The following is a 27500-nucleotide window of genomic DNA, read 5'->3' on the forward strand; positions in this document are numbered from 1 at the left end:
TACATAAACAAAGACACTAAAAACAGCAAAGACAAATTAATGGATGCTATTCATCTTGGAACTGGTTAAAAGAAACCTTTAAGAAATTCATTTTCAGAAAGTGAGTGAAAAAGTAGACTGTTGTGCTCTATTGGAAACATCTCAGATTAAACACGAACATGCAATAGACTGTGAAATGAATGTCCATCAGCTACAGATGCTATATAAATCTCTACAGCAGCATGAAGCATCTTCTAAATGCATGCACAGTGATACAGCGCTGTGACATCACACTTGTGTGAAGTGCAGTTCTGTGCCATCAGCCAACGGCATTATTAGCAGTAATGCGTCATCGTTAGAGTCGCTGTCACGATGGGATGCAGAGGAGGTCTGAGCAGTCTGCAAAACCACTGAGATGAGTGCCACAGTGTGTTACAAAGAGAGAGAGAGTGTGGTCAACATAATGAAGTATGCACACCTCACCTCAAACGCTGTAAAACACTAATGAGAGGAATGAAAAGACCTGGCAGAATACCATGTTTGTTTTCTTTGCTTATATTACTAACTGACTCCATTCACATTGCTATTTTACTTATTTGACAGATTTTTGCACAATGCGAATTAGACATACTGTATGCAAATTAATATTAATATTAATTTGAAAGATTTTTGCATGATGCAAATATGTATATGTAAGTTATATTCAAATATGCATGTGCAATATATTCTAAAATTGTTGCATATTGCATAAGCAATATGTTAATTAGATTTTTGCACAGTGCAAATATGCATACACAATATACAGTATGCAAGATATAACTACATACGACAATGTATTAATTTCACCGATTTTTTTGCACAGTGTGAATATACTACAAATGCAATATTTGCAAGCTATTAGTGCACATTGCATTGCAATATATTAATTTGACTGATTTATGCACAATGCAAATATGCGTACGCAGTTTATGCAAGTTAATATTATAAACTGCATTGGCAGATTATTATTAATTTGACAAAGTTTTAGACATTGTGAACTTTGAATATTTGAAGATTTTATTTGCATATGAAAAATTAATTTAACAGATTTTTGCACGATACAAATATGCATATTCAATATATTAATATGACTATTTTGCACATGCAAATATGCAATTTTTGCACAAAACTATTACATGCATATCCTGACAACAAGCTATGGAGTTCATTAAGGCATTATTTTAGAGAGACCTTACATGTCAGTTTTAAGTCTGGATGTCCTTTAAAGAGCCATATGCACAATACAAAAATATGCATATGCAATATATTAATTTGACTTATTTTTGCACAGTGTAAATATGCATAAGCAAGACATTTCATACTGTACATGCAATACATGAATTTTATAGATTTGCATCTTGCATGCAATATATTAATTTAATGTAATAAAGTGAAAGAAGTGGTGATGTTTATGGCAGTTAAGAGGCTTGGATTAGAGTAAACAGCTTCAATTCCTTTTTTATTTTACTGAAATTTTGTATAGTTCATTGTATGCATCCTTTATCAGCCAAATCTACTTTTATATATTATGTATTCATATCTGCATAGAATTAAAAATGGTGCATAACTAAGTCAAATAATGCAGAGTGAAGCAAGTTTTATTAGCAAATAAAATAGACTTTGGCAAACAAATGCAAGCTTCAATTTGAGTCGGGTTGCAGGAAAGCATCAGATGTCTGCAGATGTTTCTGAGCTAATGTTCAGACTCGGGTGTCTCACCTCTCTCACATCGGTCTCCGCTGTAACTCGGCAAACAGAGACACACATACGAGTCCTCTTTATCGATACAGGTGCCGCCGTTCTCACAGGGGCTCGACTGACACTCATCCACATCTGAAACAGAGTTAGAAAGCATCACTCAGGAGTCTCTCTGTGTCCCAGAGCAAGACTCAGCACTTGCTCTCAGATGTTTCTCCCAAAGTTCCCTTAGCAGGAATAAATTATACACATTAGGATCACACGGCCTTTCCTCTGTAGAAACACAGACTTCAGCAGACATCGGCATACATTTGTATATGCACATAAAAACCCATTTTGTTGTTATTGTAAAGTAAAACTATATATATATATAAAATAAAGCTGAAATAATGAAATATAAATATCAGATAAAAAGTCAAAAGTAAAAAAAACTTAAAAGGAATTTAATAAAAATGATTGCATTTAGAAAAACTAATAACTTGGTTAATATAAAAATAAGATCTAATAATAAATACATCATAATAAACAAATTCTGTTTATACATATGATTTAATAAATTAAACATTTATTAATAACTAATATTAAACTAAGTAAAATAAATACAAATTAATAAATACTATATAGACATTAAAAACCAATCAAAATGTCAAAAAAAAAAAAAAATAACAAAAACTTTTGAAGTGGAAACATAAAATATAAAAATAAGATGAAATGATAAATACATAATAATAAATAAAGCACAATATTAAATAAATTATTTTTATTAAGATATTAATTAACAAATTACTAATTAATCAATTAATAATTTATAACGTGAATATTCATATATTGTTGATTAATATTTATAATATTATTAAATAATAAACATAAAATAAAAATAACTAAAACTAAGTAAAATATATAAAATACAAAAATTAAATACACAATGTGAGTGTATGTATTATTACAGAGTTAAGCACAAAAATAAATACAATTGTTTTATGTAAAGAAAAGTTTTTTGTACATAACTTTTTATAATAAAATTATTTTTGAAAACATCCACCTCTAAATATCATATTCAAATAAATGAACGCATTTGACCATTTTACACACAAGGAAGAGCACCTACTGATGTCATATCCTGTTTCTTAAAGACTCGCAAGGTGCTTCTGCTCTTCATGAATATTTAAATCAGCTCATAAATTATGCAGATGTTTCACCAATGAGCCTCTGAAGAGTTTCCCTTGTTTTTCACAGAAGAAAGATCACTCATAAAGATCTGGATGAATCATTAAATACACACCGTACAGTACATAAAATATTATAACTTAAATAAAAAACAATTTTTTTTATTATAATAAGTATTTAAATTTCTAAAACTAAAATTTAAATAAAATAAAGCTAAAAAAGCATTAATTATTTTATTACTTTATATTTATAATTAATAATAATAATAATAAATTAAGCACAAGGTAAAAAATAGTTTATTATAATATAATTGCATATTTATGAATGAACAAATAACTACTACTAAATATTAAATTCAAACTGAGATTTAAATAAATTCAAACTAAAATTTAAATAAAATAAAGCTAAAAAAGCTCATAAAATTACTAAAACTGAAACTAAAAATATTAAAATAAAAGCCAATTCAAAACATTTATAAATACTATTAATACAAAAATAACACTGTACTTTATTACATATGAGAATCTATATATATAATATTTAATTGCTTAATACTACTACTAATAATAATAATAAATAAAGCACAATATAAAAAATGTTTATAATAACATAATTGCTTATATATGAATTAACAAATAACTATTACTAGTTAATAAATTAATAATTAATAAATAATAAATTAAAACTTACATTTAAATAAAATAAAGCTAAAAAAGCACATCAAATGACTAAAACTGAAACTAAACTGAAAATATAAAATAGAAGCTAATTCAAAACATTATTAAATACTATTAATAATAAAATTATATGTACTGGATGATCATGTGTGTTTATTTCTCCAAAGGTATTTTCTTCTAGTTATAAATGCAGATTTTATGACATGAGTATGATTTTTAAATATGAGTATTTTTGCACGCACAGTTTCATGATTTTTTTATGGCCTTTTCAGTTCTTCAAACAGACTGGATAAGGACTTTAAAAAATCATTTTCTAGACATGTTTCAAGGTGAATTCATCTTTTGATTTAATTCCGAGCACACGTTTAGATTCATGTAATTTCAGATATTAGTGATCAGAGCGAAAGACTTTTAAATCATTTTATAGAGATGCTGGATTTGTTTAATCTTTTGTCTTCTCCAGATGTTAGCTGATGGCCTGGAGTGCTGTGGATTATTGTGATGTTTTTATCAGACTCTCATTCTGATGGCACCCATTCACTGCAGAGCATCCATTGATGACACACTGATGCAGTGCTACATTTCCACAAACCTGATGAAGAAACAAACTCATCCTGATCTTAAGGGTGAGGACATTTTCAGCCAATTTTTATTTTTGGGCGAACTGTTCCTTTAAACTCTGGATTCGCTCACCGATTTCACAGCTCTCTCCTGCGTAACCCTGCGGACAGAAGCAGCGGAAACCCTCTCCGTGAGGAAGACACGTCCCTCCGTGCAGACAGCTGCATCTGTCGTCCGCTGCAAAACACACACACACACACACACAGCGTCTGGTGTCAGTGATGCTCTGGAGGTGATCCATCACAATCTGTCTGTGTTTATTAAGCTGGCACACACTCTCGGACATATGTGACCCTCTGAAAGAGTCCTGAACGCCCTAATGAGAGTTTAGACACACGTCAGCGAGGCTCGGGGACAAAAACATGCTAAATAAGTCTCCAGTTTCCAAACATCATCAGTCTTACATTAAAACACTCGCTAGTTATTGACAGAAAGGAGATCTGAACATTAATATCAGCAGTAATAACAGTGATGCTCGACTTATGCACTACATAACAGTATATAAATGCAATAATTGTTTAGGAGTGAGATCATAATCAATGAATCAAAAGTGCATTATTCAAATAAATATATGCACTGCATGAACAAAAAAGAGAACTATAAGACCTTAATGGTTTAATGTTTGAAAATGATGAAATTAAATATTAGTATTTACATTTTTATATTATACATTTTTATTAGTATTCTATTATTTTTTTATAAATACATGATTTAAAAAAATACTATAATATTAATATAGTTTATTTAGTAATAACAATTCACAAATAATATACAAATATATTTATATAAAAATGTAATTAAATATAAATCATGTTTATTTGAATAAATTAAAATGTAAATAATAATGTAATGTATAAAAACATAAAATATACATATATATACAAATATATATATATAAAATATATATAAAAGTTACCATGCATATGCTTTTTTACTGGAAAAAATATCTTCTTCAGTATTTTTGTTTTGTTTTCCAGTGCAAATATCTAAACATCCATAAAACAATCTAGATTTATTAATTAAATCAAAATGACATGAGATATTAAGTCTTGTTTTCTGAACAAATGATCAAAATGATGCTTAAAACAAGAGCATATGTCTTCAATGGGGTCAGAAAATTCAGCTTCATTCGAAGAGAAAACAATATTTGTTCATGTTTTCCACTTGTATTTTCCAAGAATTGAGGAAAGTTTTATTTTATTTCAGTCGTGTTGCACGCTGGTCTGTTAGTCTTAGAGTCACTCCTGAATGTCACATGAAAGACGAGCTGTGATTGGTCGGGTTCCATGTCAGTCAATGTAAGTGGGCGGATCTTGAGCTGCACATTCAGTCTGAACAACACACAACACTATCATTTAATCCTGCTTTCTCTGGCGTCTCTGTTCGTTATGCCTCACACACACACCTCAGCTCTGTGTGTGTGTGTGTGTGTGTGTGTGTGTGTGAGATCACTGAGGCTTGTAATAGGTTTCCAGCAATGAGTTTCAGAGAAGGGTTCATTCTAATAGAAGGAGTTTCACCGCTGACCTGACAATCTCACCTTACAGTACACACATATATACAGGCAGAGAGAGAGAATCGAAGACATTTGGCAGAAAAACCCTGTCCGTTCACAGAATCACGCTCTTATACAGTATGTGCTATACGTTTAAAGACTTTTTAAAGATTTCCTCACACTCGTGCCGACCCAAACCTTATTTCCTCCAGGGAACACGAAGGGAGATGTTTGTGCTAGATGATCGAAGTTGCTCTTTATCATAGAACGACAATAACTGATGAAAAAAAATGTGAATTTAGAGTAAATAATGTTAGATTTCAATCTGCACGTCGTCTCAAAGATTGAAATACAGCATTTGGACAAATTTTTATGATATTTATATGGTGCCTTTTGTCATTTTTGGAGATTGACAGCCTCTGGTGACCAATCATTTTCATTGTATGGAAGATAAGATATCCATCAAAACATCTATATATATATATATATATATATAATTTATTTTTTAGAAAATCACATTGCAAAAAGGCTTTCACATTCCCTTTTTGTTTTTGCGATAAATTTTTATTTTATTATATTTTAATATATTTATTATAATATATATATATATATATATATATATATATATATATATATATATTTTTTTTTTTTTTTTTTTATTTATTTTTTTTTTTTTTAATGAAAAATGTACAATGTGTGTGTGTGTGTTTTTGCCATTATATGCATGAACATGCCTATATGCTATTTTACAGATAACTAGATTGTAAGTACATTTTAAAACTGATTAAAAAATAGATAAAATAAAAATAACTCTTTTGTTTTCCACAGAAGTAAGTAAGTCACACAGGTTTGGAATGATGACAGAATTTTCACTGCAGAAACACTGATCATAAATAGCTCCAAATATTACAATAATGCAATTTACAAATATCACGGTCCGGGCTCGGTTCACTGTTTCTGTGGTTTACATCACTGAACGTGAAACTCTGTGTGAATTAAGAGCCACTCAACTCAACTCTCTGTCTCTTACATTGATGAGCTTTATAAATACTTTTCTCCTGGATGCACTCAGCCTCTGTTGTCATGGTAACTGTGCTGAGAGCACCCGCCAATCATCCTCTCACTCTGCAGGCCACGCCCCCTCATCCAGGCCTGTTTCTCTTCATTACAGCAGAAAACCATCGCTTCAGCCCTAATTGCTTCATTAGGTGTTTTTCTCACAAATGCAAATGAGCCACATCCGTGAGGTCACAGCAGCAGGGCATGATGGGATACACACAGAGAACTATATGTGACAGGACGCTCTATAATTGCTTTGTGAGGTTAAGAGGGCAACTGCAAACCTGCGAGGTGATTTTTAACAGAACGACATGCAACGTTGAGAGAGAAAAAGATAATCATGTCAGCAGCAGAGTAAACAATTACCCATCAGGCAGACTGATTTAATTCAGTGTTTACACATCATCAAATTATCACTCCGTGTGCTGAAATCACAACATATCATCTCTACAAATACCCTGTTAAATGATCACACTTGGACAAATACAGTATTTATACTCATGAAGTAACTGTGTTGATCTCACTAAATAAAACTGATCGTAACACATCGTAAGCTTCAGACCTGTGTTATTTATTCATTTAAAATTATTCATTTTTATTGATATATTTTCAGTTTTCCTTTTAATTTTAGTTAGATTAGGTAATAAGTTTGTGGATGTTTTTGTCTTTTTCATTCACTGTTTATATATTTATACATATATATATATATAGAGAGAGAGAGAGAGAGAGAGAGAGAGACAGAGAGAGAGAGAATTTTTATTTAAGTTATAGTCTTAGTTATTTTAATACTTGATTTTATTACATTATTACCTTTTTAATATATAATGTAATATAATATAAAATAATATAATATAAAATAATATAATATAATATAATATAATATAATATAATATAATATAATATAATATAATATAATATAATATAATATAGAGAGATAATTTTTATTTAAGTTATAGTCTTAGTTATTTCAATACTTGATTTTATTACATTATTACCTTTTTAATATATAATGTAATATAATATAATATAATATAATATAATATAATATAATATAATATAATATAATATAATATAATATAGAGAGATAATTTTTATTTAAGTTATAGTCTTAGTTATTTCAATACTTGATTTTGTTACATTATTACCTTTTTAATATATAATATAACATAATATAATTAATATAATATAATATAAAATAATAATAATATAATATAATATAATATGATATGATATGATATGATATGATATAATATAATATAATATAATATAATATAATATAATATAATATAATATAAATTAGCAATAATTTACTAAATTTGTAGATGTTTTAGTCATTATTAAGGAAAACAAAATGAAATTTTGCCTGAACATTAAAACATGGATGAATATAAATGGACGATATTCCTTTAAAATTTTTAGTTAATTTTGGTATACAATAGTAATATACTTCCGTCATAATTTCTTCAAGTTAAACCAAACTTTTATTTTGGTTGCATCTTTGAGTTTCAGTGAGTTTTTGATGGTAGTTTTTCTCAAATGAAGCAGAGAATCTCGATCTGATATCGTTTATTCTCCTACTGTATGGAATTACATTTGGTTCAATAAAAATGAACGTAACTTTATAAAACTGAACGTAACTTTTTTTTTTTTTTTTTTTTTTTTTACTTTAAAAAAAATAAATAAATAAATAAAATAAATAAAACTGAACGTAACTTTTTCAGAAACTATCAAAAATGTGCCATTACAAAAGAAGTCGCACAAATTTAACAGGCTCTTCAAATATATTCTTCATTCTTTGTTAATGTTTTTCAAAGATTTGTTTTCGCTAATCGTGGATTCTGAATGCATTGCCACAGATTTCGCTTACGTTTCGCAGTTTTTCGTTTGGTGTTTTGACACAAACCTCTCGTGGGGGCGGAGTTAACAGTGATCTACTCTGATTGGATAGTGAGCTTTTGATGGACAGGTGCTCTCTGACCGGGAAGTACAGACGCCACCTAGTGGCGCGCATGAAAACTATGAGTTACATTAGTTGTCCTGAACGCAGTAACTCGTACCGTCTTCTCCAGCGGAGCTGTTCTTCCCGTCGGTCTCGGTGAGGCTCAGCTCCTGCTCTACGCTGATGGGAACCGTCGAGACGAGGCTTGATGTCTGAGACTCGGCTGCAGACGTCGAGAGGGTCGTCTCAGTGTCTCCGGTGGCAGACGACGTCGTGCTCTGGGTGATGATCGTCAGCGGCGTTTGGGAAGACGGGGACGTGTCGCCCCATGAGCTGCCCTCCGTCTCCGGGACTCGACTCTCTCGGGAGTAGTTCTCGGTCGAGACGGAGACTTCGGGTTCTGGGGTTTTGGGTTTCTGCTCGGGTGTTTCGGTCACCACGACCCAATCCGGAGCGTCCGGAGCAGGTCGACTGGTCTGAATGTCGCCCGGTCCGTCTCTGGTGGGGTTTGATGAGACTGTCGTCGTTACGACTGAACTCGTGGATGGAAATGAGGTGATTATTTTATCAGCGACGGCTGAAGGACCAGACAGCCACGAGAGGCTCCACTCTACAGACACAAACACAAGCCAGCGCCGTTACTGATCACCAGAATAAAGTTCAATAGAAGTAAACTAATAAAACTAATACAAAAAATTAAAACACATAACAAAATGACTAAAGTAGGTCAAATTGAAATTTAATAAATACTTTAATATTACAGCCTATTAATAATACCAGACTCCAATAATATTAAAATAAGATTCCATTAATATCAGACATATTTTATCGGTTTTCTATATTGTTAACTTAAAATAAAGCTATTATAAATAGTTTTCGTTAACTGAAACAATTTAAGTTGAAGTACAAAAATAACTAAAACTAATATTGAAATGGAAAAAAAAATAATTTAAAAAGTTTAAATAAAAAGAAATATGAAAAAAATAAATAAAAGAATGACAAGTGTATAATGAAATGACTAAATCTTAAAATGAAATAAAATAAATAAATAAGTTATAAATATTAAAGAAAATATTTAATTTAAATGAATGACCTGGAAATAAGTTGAAGTTGAAGTACAAAAATGACTAAAACTAAAATTTAAATAAAATAAATTAATAATAAACTAAAAATTTTAATTAAGATGAAAAATGAAAAATAAACTAATATAAAAAAAGATAAATAGAAATATTTTAATAATAATAATAATAATAATAATAAAAAACTGACAAAAGCACATAAAAAAAGATTCAAACTTAAAAATAAAAATGAACTGAAAAAAGTTTAAGAAATATACAGAAGCACAGAAATGACTACAACTAAAATTGAAATAAAATAAATAAAAGTTAAATATAAATATTTTTTAAGAAAATGACAAAAGCACATAATAAAATTTCCAAAACATAAATTAAAATTAACATAAACATAAAATTATAAAAATTATTAATAAATTATTTAAAAATAGCGTAGCCTATAGCCTTTAATACACTTATACCATGTAGTGTATTCCAGACATTACTGTTAAACTATTAAAAGTATGAATATTCATTAAAAAAGATTGCCTCTCAATTGTAATAAAATATGTATAAAAATATATAAATATTTTTATTTATTAAGGTTCGAGTCTTTTTATTTTTACTGTTTTTATGTAACTATATATTTTTATTTAATTTTAGTCATTTTTGCCTTCTAAGAATGTTTGCCTTAAACAAACACGCAACTCTATCAAGGTAGAGACTAAAACACGCTTCCAGAGACTGATTTAGTCAAAGACTCATTTCCAAATGAGAGTAATGATTATTAATTTGTCTGTTCTGATTCATTCCTCCGATCTGTTTAGTGTCTCTCTCTCCAGACTCTCATTACATATTCAGTTTTTATCTTCTCGTCTAAGACTTGGTCTGTTAGTGGTCAGGATTCACTAGTATCACGACTATTGCTCATTTAGTGATCTGAACCGTCTGTTCATGTCCGTTTGTGCTCCAGACATGGATGATTCCTCAATGCATGTGTCTTGATGTGATCAGATTCACCATTTTCACCACGAAAGGCTGGAGTGCACTGAGAGATGGCTTTTATAAACAGGTTATAAACAGTTTTTTTTTTACATTTTCAGCAAAAAAAAAAAAAAAGTAAATGACAAAAACATAAGGCAACATTATTGAAATAAAAATTAAAGTGAAAACTAAAAATGTATATTTCTATGAAAGAAATCAATTATTTAGATTTTTAATTTTCATTTATTGAAGCTAAGATGAAATAAAAAAAATTAACTTAAAAAAACCTAGAAATGTTGCCTTGCCAACTAACTTAAATAAAATAAATATAACAATTAATTACAATTCAAAATGACTGAAACTAAAACTGAAATAAAAATAAAGCTAATTTAAAAATATGTTACAAAGCCAAAATTAATAAAATAACACACATGACTGAAACTAAAATGAAAATGAAAACTGAAAATATTAAAATAAAAGCTATTTCTCCATTTATTATCTTAGGTTTTATCTTTTAAATTAACTTAAAATATTGCCTTCACAACTACAATAAATAAACAATAAATTTAAGTTATTAAAAGCTATTTTATTATTCAAAATAATAATTTTAATATTATAATAGCATAAAAATAAAAAGGAAATTGCGACTCACAATGTGTAATTATTTTCTTTGCAATTTTTAGCAAAAACTCAGACATCGTGAGATAAACTTGTGAAAAAAGGTCATAATTGTGAAATAAAAAGTCACTATTACATTTTTTCTTTTTTTTATTCCATGGCAGAAATATATTTATATTTTATCTTAATTTATGGAATATAAAAATAGAAGAAAGAAATTTAAATGTTAAGGTATATTTCACGATTCTGACTTTCTCAATTTTGCTGTTTTTCTCTCACGATTGCAGAGAAATAAAGTCCAAATTGAGAAATAAAATAACTTAATAAATAACTAAATAAATAAAAATGGAAAATGGAAATTCTGAGTTTCTAAAATATTTTTTATTCCTTGGTGAAAAAAAAGAAAAAAAAAGAAGAGAATTGTTGCTGTTTTTGTCTCACAATTGCAAAGAAAATAAAACTCAAAATTGTGAGATAGATAATAAATAAATAAATAAATAAATAGCCCAAAAAAAACCCAAATTTGATTCAGTTATGATATGTGTTGACATGTTTTGCAATGCAACAATGCACAAAATCAGTCTTGCATCGCCACAAGCTAATAAGCGATTGCTAATACGGCTCCAGGTTAAATGCTCGCGGCTGCATTGCTGTCCTTGTTTCTGTCCCGAGGCAGCATCCTAATGAAGAAGAACCCTCACAAACGAGTTTTCCATCATAAAACAGCACACAGATATTGGGAGAGCTAGTCTGTTTTGGTAAGTCTGGTATATCAGCAGAACAAAGCACTGAAGCATACATTACAGCAGTGTGCATGAGGGAACCGTGTGGATGCACTTTTCCGGTTTCTGGCTTCCCGTCTCAAGCTTTCAGCCCTCAGTTATGAATGAATAATGTAGACGACGGGCCTAAGTTTCCATGTGATGTTAAACATTAATGCTGCCAGGTTCAGTTTAGGACAGAGAAGACAACTTTACCTCCTCGACAAACAGAGTCCAAACTGAGACCTGAGCTTGATTTATTCCCCACTAATGCTGACAGATCATCTCTCAGCTCAATCACGCTTAACACTTTAATTAAGTGCAATCATCAAACTACAATTTAACAATTTATTAAATGTGCAAAAAAAAAAAAAAAAAAAAAAAAAAAATCTAGAAAAATAATAATGACAAAAGTACAGAACAAAATGATTGAAACATTCTAAAGTTAAAATGAAAACTGAAAACATACAAATGTTAACATTACTTTTATTTCAGAGTTAAATTTTTTGTTAGTTGCCAAAGTAGCATTTCAAATTTTCATTTAAGTTTTTCTAAAGCTAATTTACAATTAAAAATGTTAATACTATACTGCTATAGAAATATTTATTGCTTTAAAGGTTTAAAATTAAATTTGAGTAATCAAAAAGCATTATTAATAGAAATAAAGAAACTTGTACTTTTTAACAACCATTTATAAAAAATGTAAACAAATATAACATTTTAAGGGTCCTATGAAAATTTCCCCCAATTTATTTATTTTTTAATTTTTTTTTCTAGATTCGGGTTTTAATGGTTCAATTTTTGAATTCAAAAATGTCTAAATGTCTAATAAATTGAAATCAAGAAACATACTATTTAACAACAATAATAAAAAAACTAAATATGTATATATAACATTATGACATTGTATAATGTATAAACTGTATAAAATTGTATGTATATGTATATAAATGTATAAAAAAATTTAGGGCCCTATACATTTTTTTTTCTAGATTCTGTTTGAATGGGTAAATTTAATTGTTTTAAAGGTTTAACAGAAACATTTTCATCAGTTTATTATTATTATTATTATTATTATTATTATTATTCCCAAATTCCATGTTTTCTGTTTTATATATTTTAATAATAATAATAAAAAACATGACTGATTAGTTAAGTTAGCTAAAGTCAAAAATGATATACCTGTATAGTTTAATCTAAATAATTTTACTTTGCGGCATTATTGTTTTTTTTACTGTGTTTTAGATATATACAATGAAAGTTTTTATTAATATTTTATTTAATATTTTCTTTTTATTTAAATATTAAAGTTTCAGTATTTTTATTTTGTGTTAGTTTTTTTTTTATACGTCTGCATAGTTGTTTCTGTATAATTAGTATTTTATGTCAGTTATTGTACATTTTAATTAGCAACATTTTAATTTTAATTTATTTTTTTTATCAGTAAAGACACTGTTGTCCAGCTCTGTTTAACTGCAAAAACATAAATTAATACTAAAATAGTGCAACTGTTGTGATTATGTCTAACAATTTGCGTGGAACATCTAAAACTACTCAGAAGTTTATTATTAATATAATATATATTGATTTATTAGTGCTGCGTTCGACACCATAGATCATGACATACTCATAGATCGATTACAAAACTATACAGGTATTCAAGGGCAGGCTCTAAGATGGTTTAGATCCTACCTGTCCGATCGCTACCATTTTGTTTACTTAAATGGGGAGTCATCTCATTTATCATCAGTAAAATATGGAGTGCCACAAGGATCCGTCCTAGGTCCTCTTCTATTTTCAATATACATGTTGCCCCTTGGTAATATTATTAAAAAATACGGAATTAGTTTCCACTGTTATGCTGATGATACTCAGATATATATCTCAACGAGACCAGATGAAACTTCCCAATTATCTAAGCTAACAGAGTGTGTTAAAAATGTAAAAGATTGGATGACACACAATTTTCTCCAATTAAATTCGGATAAGACAGAGATACTAATTATTGGACCAAAAAACACTACACAGAATCTTGTAGATTACAATCTGCAACTAGACGGATGTACTGTTACTTCCTCTACAGTCAGAAATCTGGGTGTTATATTATACAGCAATTTGTCTTTTGAAAATCATATTTCCAATGTTACAAAAACTGCATTCTTCCATCTTAGAAACATTGCCAAGCTACGAAACATGTTATCTGTTTCTGATGCAGAAAAGCTAGTTCATGCATTCATGACCTCTAGACTGGACTATTGTAATGCACTTCTAGGTGGTTGTCCTGCTTCTTCAATAAACAAGCTACAGGTAGTCCAAAATGCAGCAGCTAGAGTCCTTACCAGGTCAAGAAAATATGATCATATTACCCCAATTTTACAGTCTCTGCACTGGCTACCTATTAAGTTCCGTATCAGTTACAAATTATCATTACTTACCTATAAGGCCCTAAATGGTTTAGCTCCAGCGTACCTAACTAGCCTTCTACCACGCTACAACCCATCACGCACCCTAAGGTCACAAAACACTGGACTTTTGGTCGTTCCTAGGATAGCAAAGTCCACTAAAGGAGGTAGAGCTTTCTCTCATTTGGCTCCCAAACTCTGGAATAGCCTTCCTGATAATGTTCGGGGTTCAGACACACTCTCTTTGTTTAAATCTAGATTAAAAACACATCTCTTTCACCAAGCATTCGAATAATATATCTTTTTAACTGTTAGTGTAGTTGCATCTGTTCAAAGGTGCATTTTTATTCATTAACTTGGGTTAAACTAATTTTACTTTGTTGGATCAGCAGCTATGCTAATGATGTCTGTATTTTGTTTCTATGTTTCGCCACGGGATTTACATCCCGTGGTAACTAGGATTTAAACAAGCTCCAGTCTGAATCCAGAACACCTGAGAAGAGATGATGCTGACCCTCAGAGGACCTCAGATGATGCTAACCTTGAATCAACAAACAGAACTAACAATTATTGCTAAATGTGTGACTGAATCATATAATAACTTAATAATATTGATAGTTCATCGTCTAGCTGACTACGTCTTATATTATTATTGTTATTATTTTTATTTTTTCTAAAATCCTGTCAAATGTGCAAAAACTACTAGCTACTACTAAATATTGTAGAAACATAATTTTCTGTAAAGTTGCTTTGTAACGATTTATTTTGTAAAAAGCGCTATACAAATAAAAATAAACTTGAAACTTGAATTTATCGCCATGCAACGCTTAAAAAGCATCTTTCTTGTCAGAAAATATAGCTGTGTTGCATCCATTTCTTTCTTTCATACTCACCTGATCTGGAAGTGGTTCTGTCGTCAGTCAGGCTCGGGGGCGTGGCCTCGGCTTCACTTCCTGTCAAGTAGCTCCAGGGTTTCCAGAACGAGCTGCCGATGTTGGTGAGGGAACTCTTTCCTCGAGGAGTCACAGACTGACCGGACAGACCTTCATCCTCGTCCTCTTCCTCTCGGGCCGAGCCGCCCGGACTCAGATCAGGAAGCACCTGTGGTCTGTTTGGGAACGAGTCCAGCTGACCGCTCCAGTCCAGAGACGTGTCTCCGGCGCGCAGACGGACCGTCAGATACTCGGCCGAGAGCTCGGCGGGTTCAGAGGTCAACAACGGCTCTTTGTCCAGATCCAGCTGTCCGGTCCAGTTAGAGGGTCGAAGGTCAGGCCGGTCCGTCTGGCCGGAAGTCTGTGTGTCTGCAATACAGTCAGATATGAGCTAGATTCACATCATTTTACTGTCAAAATATGAGACACTTGCATTCAGCAACACATTTTATCAACATACACCAGTGTTTAAAGGTTTAGGGCTGGGGAAGTGTTTTAATGTTCATGAAAGAGTCTCTTTTGCTCATTGAGAGATCAAAAATACAGTAAAAATTGTGAAATATTATTAGAATTTAAAACAGCTGTTTTCTGTGTGAATCTGTGTTAAAGTGTAATTTATTTCTGTGATGCTCCGCTGTATTTTCAGCATCATTACTCCAGTGTCACGTGATCTTCAGAAATCAGAATAATATGATCATTTACTGCTCAAGAAACATTTCTGATTATTATAAATGTTGAAAACAGTTGTGCCGATTCATATTTGTGTGGAAACTGTGATACATTTTATTTTTCAGGATTCACAGATGAATGGAAAGTTGAAAAGAACATCATTTATTTGATAATATATGCATTTAGTGTAATTTTTGATCAATTTAATGTATTTTTAAATATTTTAATGTCATATAAAATATTTTAAATCATCAGAATTTAAACATAAATCAAAACATTACAAAAATGTAATTATTAGAGGGTGAAATTGGGCCTGAATAAACATACATATATATATATATATATATATATATATGTATATATATATATATATATATATATATATATATATATTTATTTATTTATTTAATAAAAAAACTTCTGTTGGAAAATACTCTTGACTAATTTACAATATGTAAATGAATTTAAAAAAATAAAAAAATATTGTTGTTTTAATTACATTATAAAATATTAATTATATTATATTGTTTATTATAGATTTTATAATATTTATTTATTTAGTAAATAAATCATTTAAAGAAACATTTAATCATCTCATTATTTCTAAAGAGAGCCGAAAACTGAGCTGAAAACTAAATTAATGAAAATAATAATAAACAATTAATAATAACAATTTTGAGAAAGATGAGAGTCCTCAGACTTACTTGATTTCTGGGTTACTACTGATTTAAAAATAAATAAATAATAATTATTATTTTTATATTTTAATTATATTATTAATTATGATTTTATTTAGTATACAGTATATATACAAATACTTATTTAATAAATAATATTAATGCACATATAATAACAATAATCATTATTATTATTGTCGTTATTACTATTATTAATACTATTATTTATTAATAGCGCATTACACTTACAAGTTGAACCGTCACCATAGTGTCATATTAAAACCAGAAGATTTAAATGCCAATCAAAACAATGTTTGCAAGATCATTTAAATACTGAACTCTTAAAGGTACAGTAGCAAAACCGGAGGTTGATGACAAAATTGTAAGTGGACTAAAATGTTACAAGCCGGTAGAATATGACCAAGTAAAACATGTTGCAAGGAATTATGGTTGACACCATCTCTTAAACCTGATCAAATCCTATTGCATGGTCTAGATAAAAATAAAAAAAACTAAATTAAAATACACTCTAAAAAACGCTGGGTTGTTTTTTCAACCCAACTGCTGGGTTGAGGCCGTTGGATAGGACTTTGGGATGTTTTAACCCAAGTTTGGGTTGAAAATAAGGTTTTAAAAAAAAATTTTTTAACCCAGCGGGATGGGTTGAGGACGCGGACGTGAAGGAGAGCACGCACGTCACGTCAAGATCGTACGTCTACAGTGCGAGCAGCCGCCATTTTCTCATCGTGATAGAAGCGAGAAGCGAGTGAAAGACTATGGTAAGTAAATATTCAAAATGTAAAGTTATCTTTTATTGTTTACCCGGTTGTATGAAAGGCGGAAGGTTTTATGAAAGGCGGAAACAAAGGAGCTTAACGTTATATATATATATATATATATATATATATATATATATTTAAAAAAAAAAAACGGACGCGGTTTTCGCCTCAGACACGGAGGTCTTAACTGCCTCATGTAACGGTACTGAACGGAGGATGTACTTTTAATATAACGTCTGTGAATGTATTTTGTCATATTTACATAAGATTTTACATTATCTGGAATTTTTTAGGCGTTAACAGACGGTTATGGTCATGGTTACGCTCATGTGAATTTGTCTTTTTTTTTGCGGTTAAACTGAATGTATGTTTGTCTCCTAAAGGAAACGGCATTGTGTAGTAAAGACTAGCATAATTATTTTGAGGCTGTTGAAGTGGTAACTGTTAAAAGTATGTTTTACATGTAATATTTCAGACTTGTTTAGCTCCTGTCTTCATTGTCCTCGCGCTGAGAGTTAAAGACACAGAAGCTGTTTGTGTGAGGAGTCACAGACCTGTGTGAGGATGAGGAGGATGTGTTCTTCTGAAGAGAGGGACAGACGGTTTAAGGAGAGTAAACTTCAGAATAACATCAAGTTATCTTTATTTTTACTAAGACTAAAATAATGTGTGTGTTTTTTTAGATGTTGCAATCCAGAGACAAGATAACTTCATTCTTTTGAGACTGATGTAAGTTAAGTTATTATTACTTTTTTTTTTAGAAAATTAATGTTTATGTTGTGTCCTGCCTGTTAACTTCACATTTTGATGCAAAAACAGTGTGATTTTATATATATATATATATATATGTCTGTATGTGTGTATATATATATATGTATGTATATGTTAATATTTTATTGAAACCATTGATGTCCCACTTTGCAGAACTCAAACTAACTGGAGTTAGGGACACACAAGTCTGCTTGTGTGAGGAGGTGGTTTTCTCAGCTTCTTCTGAAGAGAGGGAAAGATCGTTTAAGGCAAGTAAACTTCATAATTTCATGTTATCAGTTGTTGTTGTGTTTTACTAAGAGTAAAATAATATTTGTTTTTGTAGATGTTAAAAGCAAGAGACATGGGAGATCATCATTCCCTTGAGATTTTATGCAAGTTATTTTTAGAAAATAAATTTTTCTGTTGTCTCCTGCTGGTTTACTTCACATTTTGATGCAACAACAGTGTGATTACGTGCTCCTTTCATTAAGACCATTGATGTCTGTGTTTTTTATTGCAGAACTCAAACCAAGTTTGGATTTGTCTTGTCTGATTTGGAGAGTCATTATTCTTGGTCTTCGCTCTTAGAGGTAAAGTTCACACAAAAAATCATTTACTTGCCCTCAAGTCATTCCAAACCTATAAGACTTTTGTCTGTCTTTACAACATAAATTAATATATTTTTAGTTTTCTCATAATATTTGTTAATCCATTTATAGTTTAGATAATCAGTATTTTCAAGCTTCATAAATATAGAGTTATTGTAGAAGTAAATTCTGATATTTATATATGAATACATCTTAAATTATATGATAGCAAACATGTATGTTCAAAATAAAATACTGGTCTCCCAGACCAGCAATGGAGGACACAAAAAGAGAATATTAAATATATTTATATGCTTTCCAAAAAATGAGCGGAGTCTGGAAAAACATGGGGAGAGTAAATTATGACCATTTTAATTATTTGGTGAACTAACGGTTTGAAGAGCAGCCCTCCATGTACATGAACATTTGTGAGGTATGTGAATGTCATGTCTGTTTTAATGTTTCAGTAAAGAAGCTTTCTGAAAGCAATATTTTTTCAAACAATATCACCTGTCCTCACACTAGTGCTGCCATTATAGACTTCATGAGAGCTGTGATAGACAGACATTAAACAACCACACAAAGTGTTGAAACTTTAAAACCGATTATTTACCTATCCTTACGGATGTGAATACACCTCTACCTGAAAATGGATAGTTTAATTAAATGTTTAATTTTTTTAAATGTGTTTCTCTTAGGCCACTGATGAAGAGCAGGCGGTGACTGGGATGAATCCTGGTCAGAGAGGAGAATCTTCTTTCCCCTAAACAGCGGTGGTTTTAAAGGAGGACACTGCCCTGGATGATGTAGAAGATGTTACATGCTGTGCTGATGGGGTTTCTTCATGATTACATCAGTTATGCTAAAGAGATCATGAAAATTGACCGTGATGCATGATCTGTATTCATGGACTATGAAACAAACTGTAAGTGTGTAATTTGTTAAAAAAAAAAAAAAGTTAAATGCTTTTTCTGTGTTGTTTAGTAGAAGAGTTTACACTCTGTCATTCATACACCTGCTCACATTCTTTCACACACACACACACACACACACACACACACACACATGCGTCTGTTAAATGTTATAATATCAAAGTTAATGTTGTGATTTATTTGTGTACTGTCATGCCAGAATAGTTGGAAAAAAAACCTAACTAATTGTAAATTTATTGTTTGTGTTTTCGTATATTTTTATACAATATATACAATTGAACAAAGTCCAATTTGATCTTAAGTTATATTCATCAAATGTTCAATGCTTTATGAATTCTGTAGCTGTTAATGCCATCCTTTTCTGCATTTCTTCTAACATGTTACTTTTTGACTTTTCTCTTGTTTTTAATAAATATTTTCCTTTTGGTAATTATTATTTGTGTGTAAAAGTGATATTTAAAATGAACAACATTTGTAGGTTTAATGCCTAGCTCAATTTGGGTTAATTTTAACGTAGAAATGCATTGTTTCCCCACATGGCTGCACTCTGCGAGTTTATTTTCTGCCAGCAGGAGGCGCTAAGAGCGGGAGAGGTAGGTTTCTCCGGTAACGGCTGCACAAACGCTGCCTTATCAAGCACATTCGAAATGATATCGAACATTTTCTAAATACAGTAGTTTTCCTTCTGAAATACAGTGATAAAAAAACACCTGCTCTGGTTTTTGAAACCCTGCAATATAGTCATTTTAAACCATAAAAAAGGCAACCCAGCAGGCTGGGTTAAATATGATAACCCAACTGGTTGGGTTAAAACAACCCAGCGCTGGGTTCGTCCCTTTTTGACCCAGCGCTGGGTTGTCAAAATAACCCAAATTGGGTTGTTTTCAACCCAGCAGTTTTTAGAGTGTAACGATGGTTTGTGTAATGCATGACTGTGTGACACGGCGATGCATACCTCGATAGCAGAAAGCATCGAAGCGCATGCTCCCGTTGTTCAGTTCTGTCGGTGGAACGGTTCGGACGCCTGGTTCTCCAGCGGGACAGTCGGAGCGCAGCGAGCTGACGGAGAACCTCACGCTCCCGTCAGACACCCAGGCCGGCTCACAGTGGTCCAGCCCTGACCTCCAGGACAGATAGAGCTGACCCACGGTCGCCAGACGGCCTCCCAGAGACACACAGCGATTCGAGGCTTCATCGTGAGTCAGTCGCTCAGGAACAGAGACAGGAAACACTTCCCCTGCAGAACCACAGGACGGAGAATTAAGAGCACAACACTACAAGTACATATGTGTGGGGAGTTTATAATTAATGTTACAGAACAACATCATGCATAAAACAGTATCATCAAAAACTTTATTTCTGTTACTGTACATGCGAAAGCATCTCATCCATAACTTACAGCATGAGGAGTTTGGTAAATGATTCAAAATGCATTTTTTTTTTACAGTTATGCATTATTCATATGTTGTGACTAACAGCTCATGATGCATTTTTTTGGTGTTACTATAATAGTTTATTTAAAAAAATTAAAAAAGTAATTTTTAATTAAAAATGTGAAAATTAATGTAAAAATATAATAGTTTATTTAAAAAAAATAAGTTTTGTTAACTACTAATCTACTAAATATGATACTTTTAATGAAAATTTTAATCACTACTAATTGCTTTCAGAGAATTTTTCTGTATTTAATCAAATAAAAAATATTATTATTATTATTTTACTACTTTAACTGCATATTATGTATTAATATTATAAATTACACTATTTTACATATAAATGTATTTAGATACATAGTATACATAATAGTGTATTATTTAGTTTATGCATTTATTTAATAAATAATTCATACTGAATGCATAACGTCAAAACATTATATACAATTAATGTAACAAGCCATAGTAATATTAATATTTTATTAATTTATTGAAACATCAGCTGTAATCCTGGAAGAAACAATACTAATATATACTTTTTATGAAAAATCAATCATTGAATATTGAAATTGTTCTGTAAATTATCAATCAAATAAACAAGTAAATACAATTATTATTTTTATTTTACAACTTTATTATGTATTAATATTATACAATAAATTATTTTTAAACTGAAATTTATGAAGTACATAGCCTGATTAATAGTATATTATTTATTATGTATTTATTTAGTAAATAATAAAAACATAATATACAATTAATATAACAAATAATAATAATTATTATTATTACTATTGTTGTTGCTGTTAATTATTTATTTATTTAGAGAAAAATCACTGGTAACCCTGAAAACATTAAATAAAATAAAATAAAATAAAATAAAATAAAATAAAATTTAAATTTAAATTTAAATTTAAATTTAAATTTAAATTTAAATTTAAATTTAAATTTAAATTTAAATTAAATTAAATTTCCAACCACAATCAAGAAGAAAATTACGTCTATTATTAATATAATAGTTCATTATTGTTTCAAACATTTGATGTTCCGTGTTTTCCGGATGCTTACCTTGCATGTCACTGGCAAAACAGTAAACGTCAAACAATTCCAGAGGGTCCCGTTTCCCATAATTCCTCACCCCTTGAGAAAACTCTGCGTGTCCAAAGCATCCGAGCTCGGGTCTCTGTACAGGATACCTGCGGAGAGACAATGGGTGTGAAATCTGACGAAACATCTGCACTGTGGGAACTGGCCAGATCCTGATATCCATATCTAAATAAAGCTGTGTGTTGTGTTCTGTGTTACAATTAAGTTTGACTCATCCCTCAACAAGCAGAATTTGTTTTAGCATTCTATAACACATTATTAAACGAACTGTAGGAATGCATGAGATTTGAGGAGCGATGCTTGTGAGCCGAAACACTGAAGACTGAAGATCTGAGAAACACCTGACGCTCTGGTCTCTGAGCCATCCGGCCGCACAGCTGTTCATACTGGAGTGAAACCCCGCCCACAGCTGCTCAGGGGTCGCGACCTCTGCCGAACTCTCCTCACACGCGCGGATGGCCTCAGCGAACGACAGCGAGTAACGGGCCGCGGGAGAACGGTAGTGAAACACCACACCTGAAACATTAACACCAGAAAAACAACCTGAGCACAGTTTCTCTGCACAGACACAGAGGAGCACCGCACAATATTAACCTTTCTTTAATTAGCTTTAATTATTTCATTAACTTTTTTTCTCCTTAAGAAGTGCTCAGAATAATTTAGATTTATATTATTGGCCATAATTTCAGCTATCACACAAACAATATCAATTTATTTATTTATAAATAAAAGTATTATTTTAAAATATTATTATTTTTATTTTAAAGTATTATTAATATTACTATTTTTTATAATTTATTATTATTATTATTATTATAAAAAAATTAATTTAATTCACTCTAAAAACTAAGTTCGGGTTACAATAAAAACTTGATTCATCCATCACTTTGTATAAAAAAAATAGTTTTAATCTGTTTAGACTAATTACAAAATGTATTAATAAAATATAAATAATATTAATATATAATATTAATAAAAAGTATTATTATGGTTATTTCAGCTTCACATTAATAAACAGGAAAATAAGTGTTTTTTTTTTTATTAAATCAATAATGAAACTAGTTAGTGAAACTATCCCATTCAGAAACAATATTAAATAAAAACTCATATTTTTTAGCTTTTTAATGCAGCTTTATTCAGTATCATTTAAATACTATCACAGCATTCATTAATATTTTGAATTAGCTTTATTTTTATATTTTCAGTTTTCATATACATTTTAGTTAAAGTTTTTGCAATTTTATTATGTGCTTTTGTCATTTTTATTGTCATTTCTAATTTTCCTAGACATTTATCGAGATGTTTATCGAATATTAATAATTTGTTTTATTTCAGCTTTGTTGCCAGACACAATTCTTAAGCGTTTTACTTTACAATAACAACAGTTTCAAAGACCATAATTTATCTTGAAATGTGTGTAATGCTGTAAGAAAGAGTGCATGAAAAGTGCAATAATCTAATATTAAATCATCAAGTGTCATTATTCAGTTAAATTCAATTTAATGTTGATTCAGATCAGTTCAATAACAGCATCGACGTTGCAAACTGAGCGTGTTTATTCAGCTCAAATGAAATCACTAATACTCCTGAATATTAACAGTCTTTTACAGCACATTTGAGATGATTTATCTGTGGTTTAGCGTAATTTCTCTCATTAGGCGTCACCTGTTTTCCTCATTCACAGGTAATCAATCTCACCGCTCTAATCAAAGAGTTACGGCCAATTAAGCAGTTAATGAGAGCCTCGGATGAAAATGAAAATAAAGCTGAGCTAAAGTTAGTCGAGGAAAGAGGGAAAAAGCTTAAATGAATATGATATTGACAGTCTGAATGAAGTTAATGAAAGGGTAATTAATTCACAGCAGACTAACGAGCCACAGTTTTTCCTCAATGTTTATCTGAAAACTGCTGTTCAGGCTTCGGATGTGGTCATGTTACTCTAAAACCACTTTGATTTGATAATGATTTTAACTTAATCACTGGGGGTTTATGGACAAATATATTAAGCTGTAATTTTTTCTTAATTAAAGTGCTAAATTAGGACCTTACAGAGAACATTATTACTGCGGTGATGTTTTTTGTAAAGCTGATATAAAACGATGTCAACTGTGAAAAGGGCTGTATAAATAAAATATTACACTATCATAATATTTTATAAATATTATAAAATGATTTTAAAAACACCAAAATATTATATATTAATATCAATAATAATTTTTATTATATAAGATTTCTTAAAATACAATTACAATTTTAATTTAATTATAAACTAAAACTGCTAATTTGTAGATATTTTTGATAAATGTCGAGGCAGTGCTACTTTAGTATTATTTATATACTAATTATATTATTAATCAATATTTTGAACTAGCTTTTATTTTTATATTTTCACTTTTAATTTAAATTTTAGGTCAAGTTTTAATAATTTTGTTATGTGCTGTTCAAGTTTTTCTATTTGTATTTATTTAGATTTAGATTCAACAGTTTTATTTATTTCTTTTTTGTAATTGTATTTAATTTTGTAACTTCAAACTTATTTTTGTTGCCAATGCAACATTTCAAATTTTAGTTTCAGTTTAAAAATTTTCATCTAATATTTATATTTTTGTTTATTTCAGAATTATTTCAATTAACAAAATGTGTATTCAACAAAATCTGTGAACTGCTATAAAATATACATGAAAAATCCATAATAATTACAATAACACTGCATTATTAATTATATTATAAATTCAAACTCTTAATTTCCAGCTTTTGTTTACAATTAAGTATTATTTAAATACTATTACAGAATTTGTAAATATTTTAAATAAGCATTTTTTCTTTCAGTTTTCATTTTAGATGGTTTTAGTAATTGAATATTCTTTTGACATTTCTATTACTTAAAGCTTTGTTTAATTATTTCTTATTTTAGTGTTACTGTATTAATTTTAGTACTTTGACAGCTTAAACTTATTTTATTCAATTTCAAATTTCCTCAGAAATCTCAGAAATTTTTTCCTCTAATATTTATTTTTTTGTTTATTTCAGCTTTATTTCAGTCAACAATCCTATTTTATACTAAAATCTGTCTATAAAATATGTATTAAGCCTAGGAATACTACACCAACCGCATCTTTATGTTAAATCATATTTAATATAAAATTAATTAATAATGATTAATACAAATTCTTAATTTCTAGCTCGTTTACATTTTTTATGTATTATGTATATACTAGTATTTATTAAAATTTTGCATTAGCTTTTATTTTATATTTTCTGTTTTCATTTTAGTTTTTAGCTTTTGTAATTTTTTTTTTTTTTTAAAGATTTCTAAAAATACTTCTGTATAGATTTTTCTTCTTTTCTTTCGTACTTCATCTTAAACTTTTTCTTACAAATGTTTACTTTAAAGTTTCTCACCCATTTCATTTTAATATCAGCTTAATTTCAATTACTGAAAAATATTTCTAATAGTTTTAGTTAACACCGTTTCAAGTACCATATCCCCATGTGTGATGCTATAAAATATCTCTGAAACAGTTCAGGAAAAGTACAATAGTTGAACATTAAAACAGTCGAGGGCCGGGTTTCCCGATAACGATTGATCTTAGCGCTTAAGAGCGTTTTCTACGAGTAATTTTACGATCGTTCGTTGTTGTTTCACGTGCGTTTCCCAACAATGAACGTAAAGCAATGTTTCAAGTGTTACTCATGAGTCGCTGTCCGTTCGTCAAGTGCTGAAATGTCACCTCATAATTGTAGTAAACGATCGTTTATTGATGATATGATACTTGGATATAATAACTATAATACAATACGATATTATAGTTTACAGTATAATACTTTACATAATAATATATAATATACTAATATGCACTTCGGCAAAGTCTCTGACATAATTTTTTCCCCCAGTCTTTGAAGCATTTCCTTCATTACTTCTTCTTTTGTTGTTGTTGTTGTTCATTTATTTAATTTAAATTTGTATTTTTTTTTTCTATTTTATTTTGTTATTCTTTCATTTATAAATTATAAAAAAATAAAAATAAAGAAAGAAAACGAGTCATAAAGTGTACAATAAAGCACGTTCGAATCCTTATATTATAATCACATTGCATTTGAATAAAGTTGAAGGTGTAATCTTCTGATTGTCCTGCAGGTGGCCGCATACATCTGTCTTCTTACGATGCACTTATGGTTTAACGATTTCTCCAGATCACTCGTAGAGCTACGATGATTTTCAAGTGCTACTTAAGATCAGTCGTACGATCGTTTTACGAACTTCTTAGGTTTACGAAGCTTTCGGGAAACTCAGCCCAGTTCGTGTGGATCTCACCTGTGACCTCCAGGTTGACCGTATCCTGCTCATAATGTTCCCCGAGGGCGAGGATGCATCGGAAAGTGCCGGAATCATTGGAGCGGAGCTGGGAAAGCGCCAGAGACGCGTTGAGAGGGTCAGCAGAGCATCCGGGCAGACTGACCCGACCCATGTACGCCTGGTGCACCCTGACCACCCCGTCCCGAGCCGAGAGCACCGTCCTCTCCTGCGCTCCGGAGCCGTGGGTCCAGTGGATGAACGGGCCGTGTCCCGGGACCAGGACGGACGGAAGGGTGAACACACACGGGAGGAGGGCGGATTCGGCTAAAGGTCGCCGCAGCGGAGGATGGGTCACTCTCCGGACCGTCACCAGAGATTCGGCTCGAGTCACAGCTGACAGAGAAACAGAAGCAGGTTAAATGTTTAAATTATTTCTGGTAAATACTCATGGTGTATAATTACTTACAAGAGCACAATAAAACAATATTGGAAGATCAGTGATATTTTAGTATCATAAAAAAAAAATGTGATTCTAAGTACTGTATGTAATATGTTTCTACTGAATTTGTGTAACAATCTTTATTTACATGAGTATAAATAAAAGGCAGTAAAACAAAAACAGCAAACACGAAAATACCATTTATATTTTATTATATCCTCATCATTTGTTTAAAAACTCATTAGAATTTATTATCATATTTTATAATAAATATTGCATCTATTCCCATGGTATATTAGTCATGTATATTTTCTGTTTCATATATATACATGAAATATATCTAAATATTAAAAATATTAAATATATTTGTAAATATTTTAAAATACTGTATGTCTATATTAATT

The 27500-nt window shown here is 30.3% G+C and overlaps 1 protein-coding gene and 1 long non-coding RNA gene across 2 annotated transcripts in view; one reads left to right on the forward strand and one right to left on the reverse strand.

The window, feature by feature from the left end:
• The window catches only part of LOC127938376 (neurocan core protein-like), a 61702-nt gene that overhangs the window by 7675 nt on the left and 26527 nt on the right, over positions 1 to 27500 (reverse strand). The window contains exons 3-10 of the mRNA XM_052534960.1: positions 26676 to 27050; positions 22702 to 22876; positions 22322 to 22449; positions 20776 to 21057; positions 15385 to 15792; positions 8793 to 9284; positions 4254 to 4358; positions 1738 to 1851 (exon numbers count right to left, since the gene is read on the reverse strand). Of these exons, the coding sequence (XP_052390920.1) occupies positions 1738 to 1851; positions 4254 to 4358; positions 8793 to 9284; positions 15385 to 15792; positions 20776 to 21057; positions 22322 to 22449; positions 22702 to 22876; positions 26676 to 27050 (2079 nt within the window). The remainder of the gene's footprint in view (positions 1 to 1737; positions 1852 to 4253; positions 4359 to 8792; positions 9285 to 15384; positions 15793 to 20775; positions 21058 to 22321; positions 22450 to 22701; positions 22877 to 26675; positions 27051 to 27500) is intronic.
• On the forward strand, positions 17514 to 18664 carry LOC127938382 (uncharacterized). The gene is made up of 3 exons (XR_008148699.1): positions 17514 to 17548; positions 18024 to 18277; positions 18473 to 18664. It is a non-coding gene; the product is annotated as an uncharacterized LOC127938382 (long non-coding RNA).

This window comes from Carassius gibelio, chromosome A2, assembly GCF_023724105.1.
Source record: "Carassius gibelio isolate Cgi1373 ecotype wild population from Czech Republic chromosome A2, carGib1.2-hapl.c, whole genome shotgun sequence".
NCBI lineage: Eukaryota > Metazoa > Chordata > Actinopteri > Cypriniformes > Cyprinidae > Carassius > Carassius gibelio.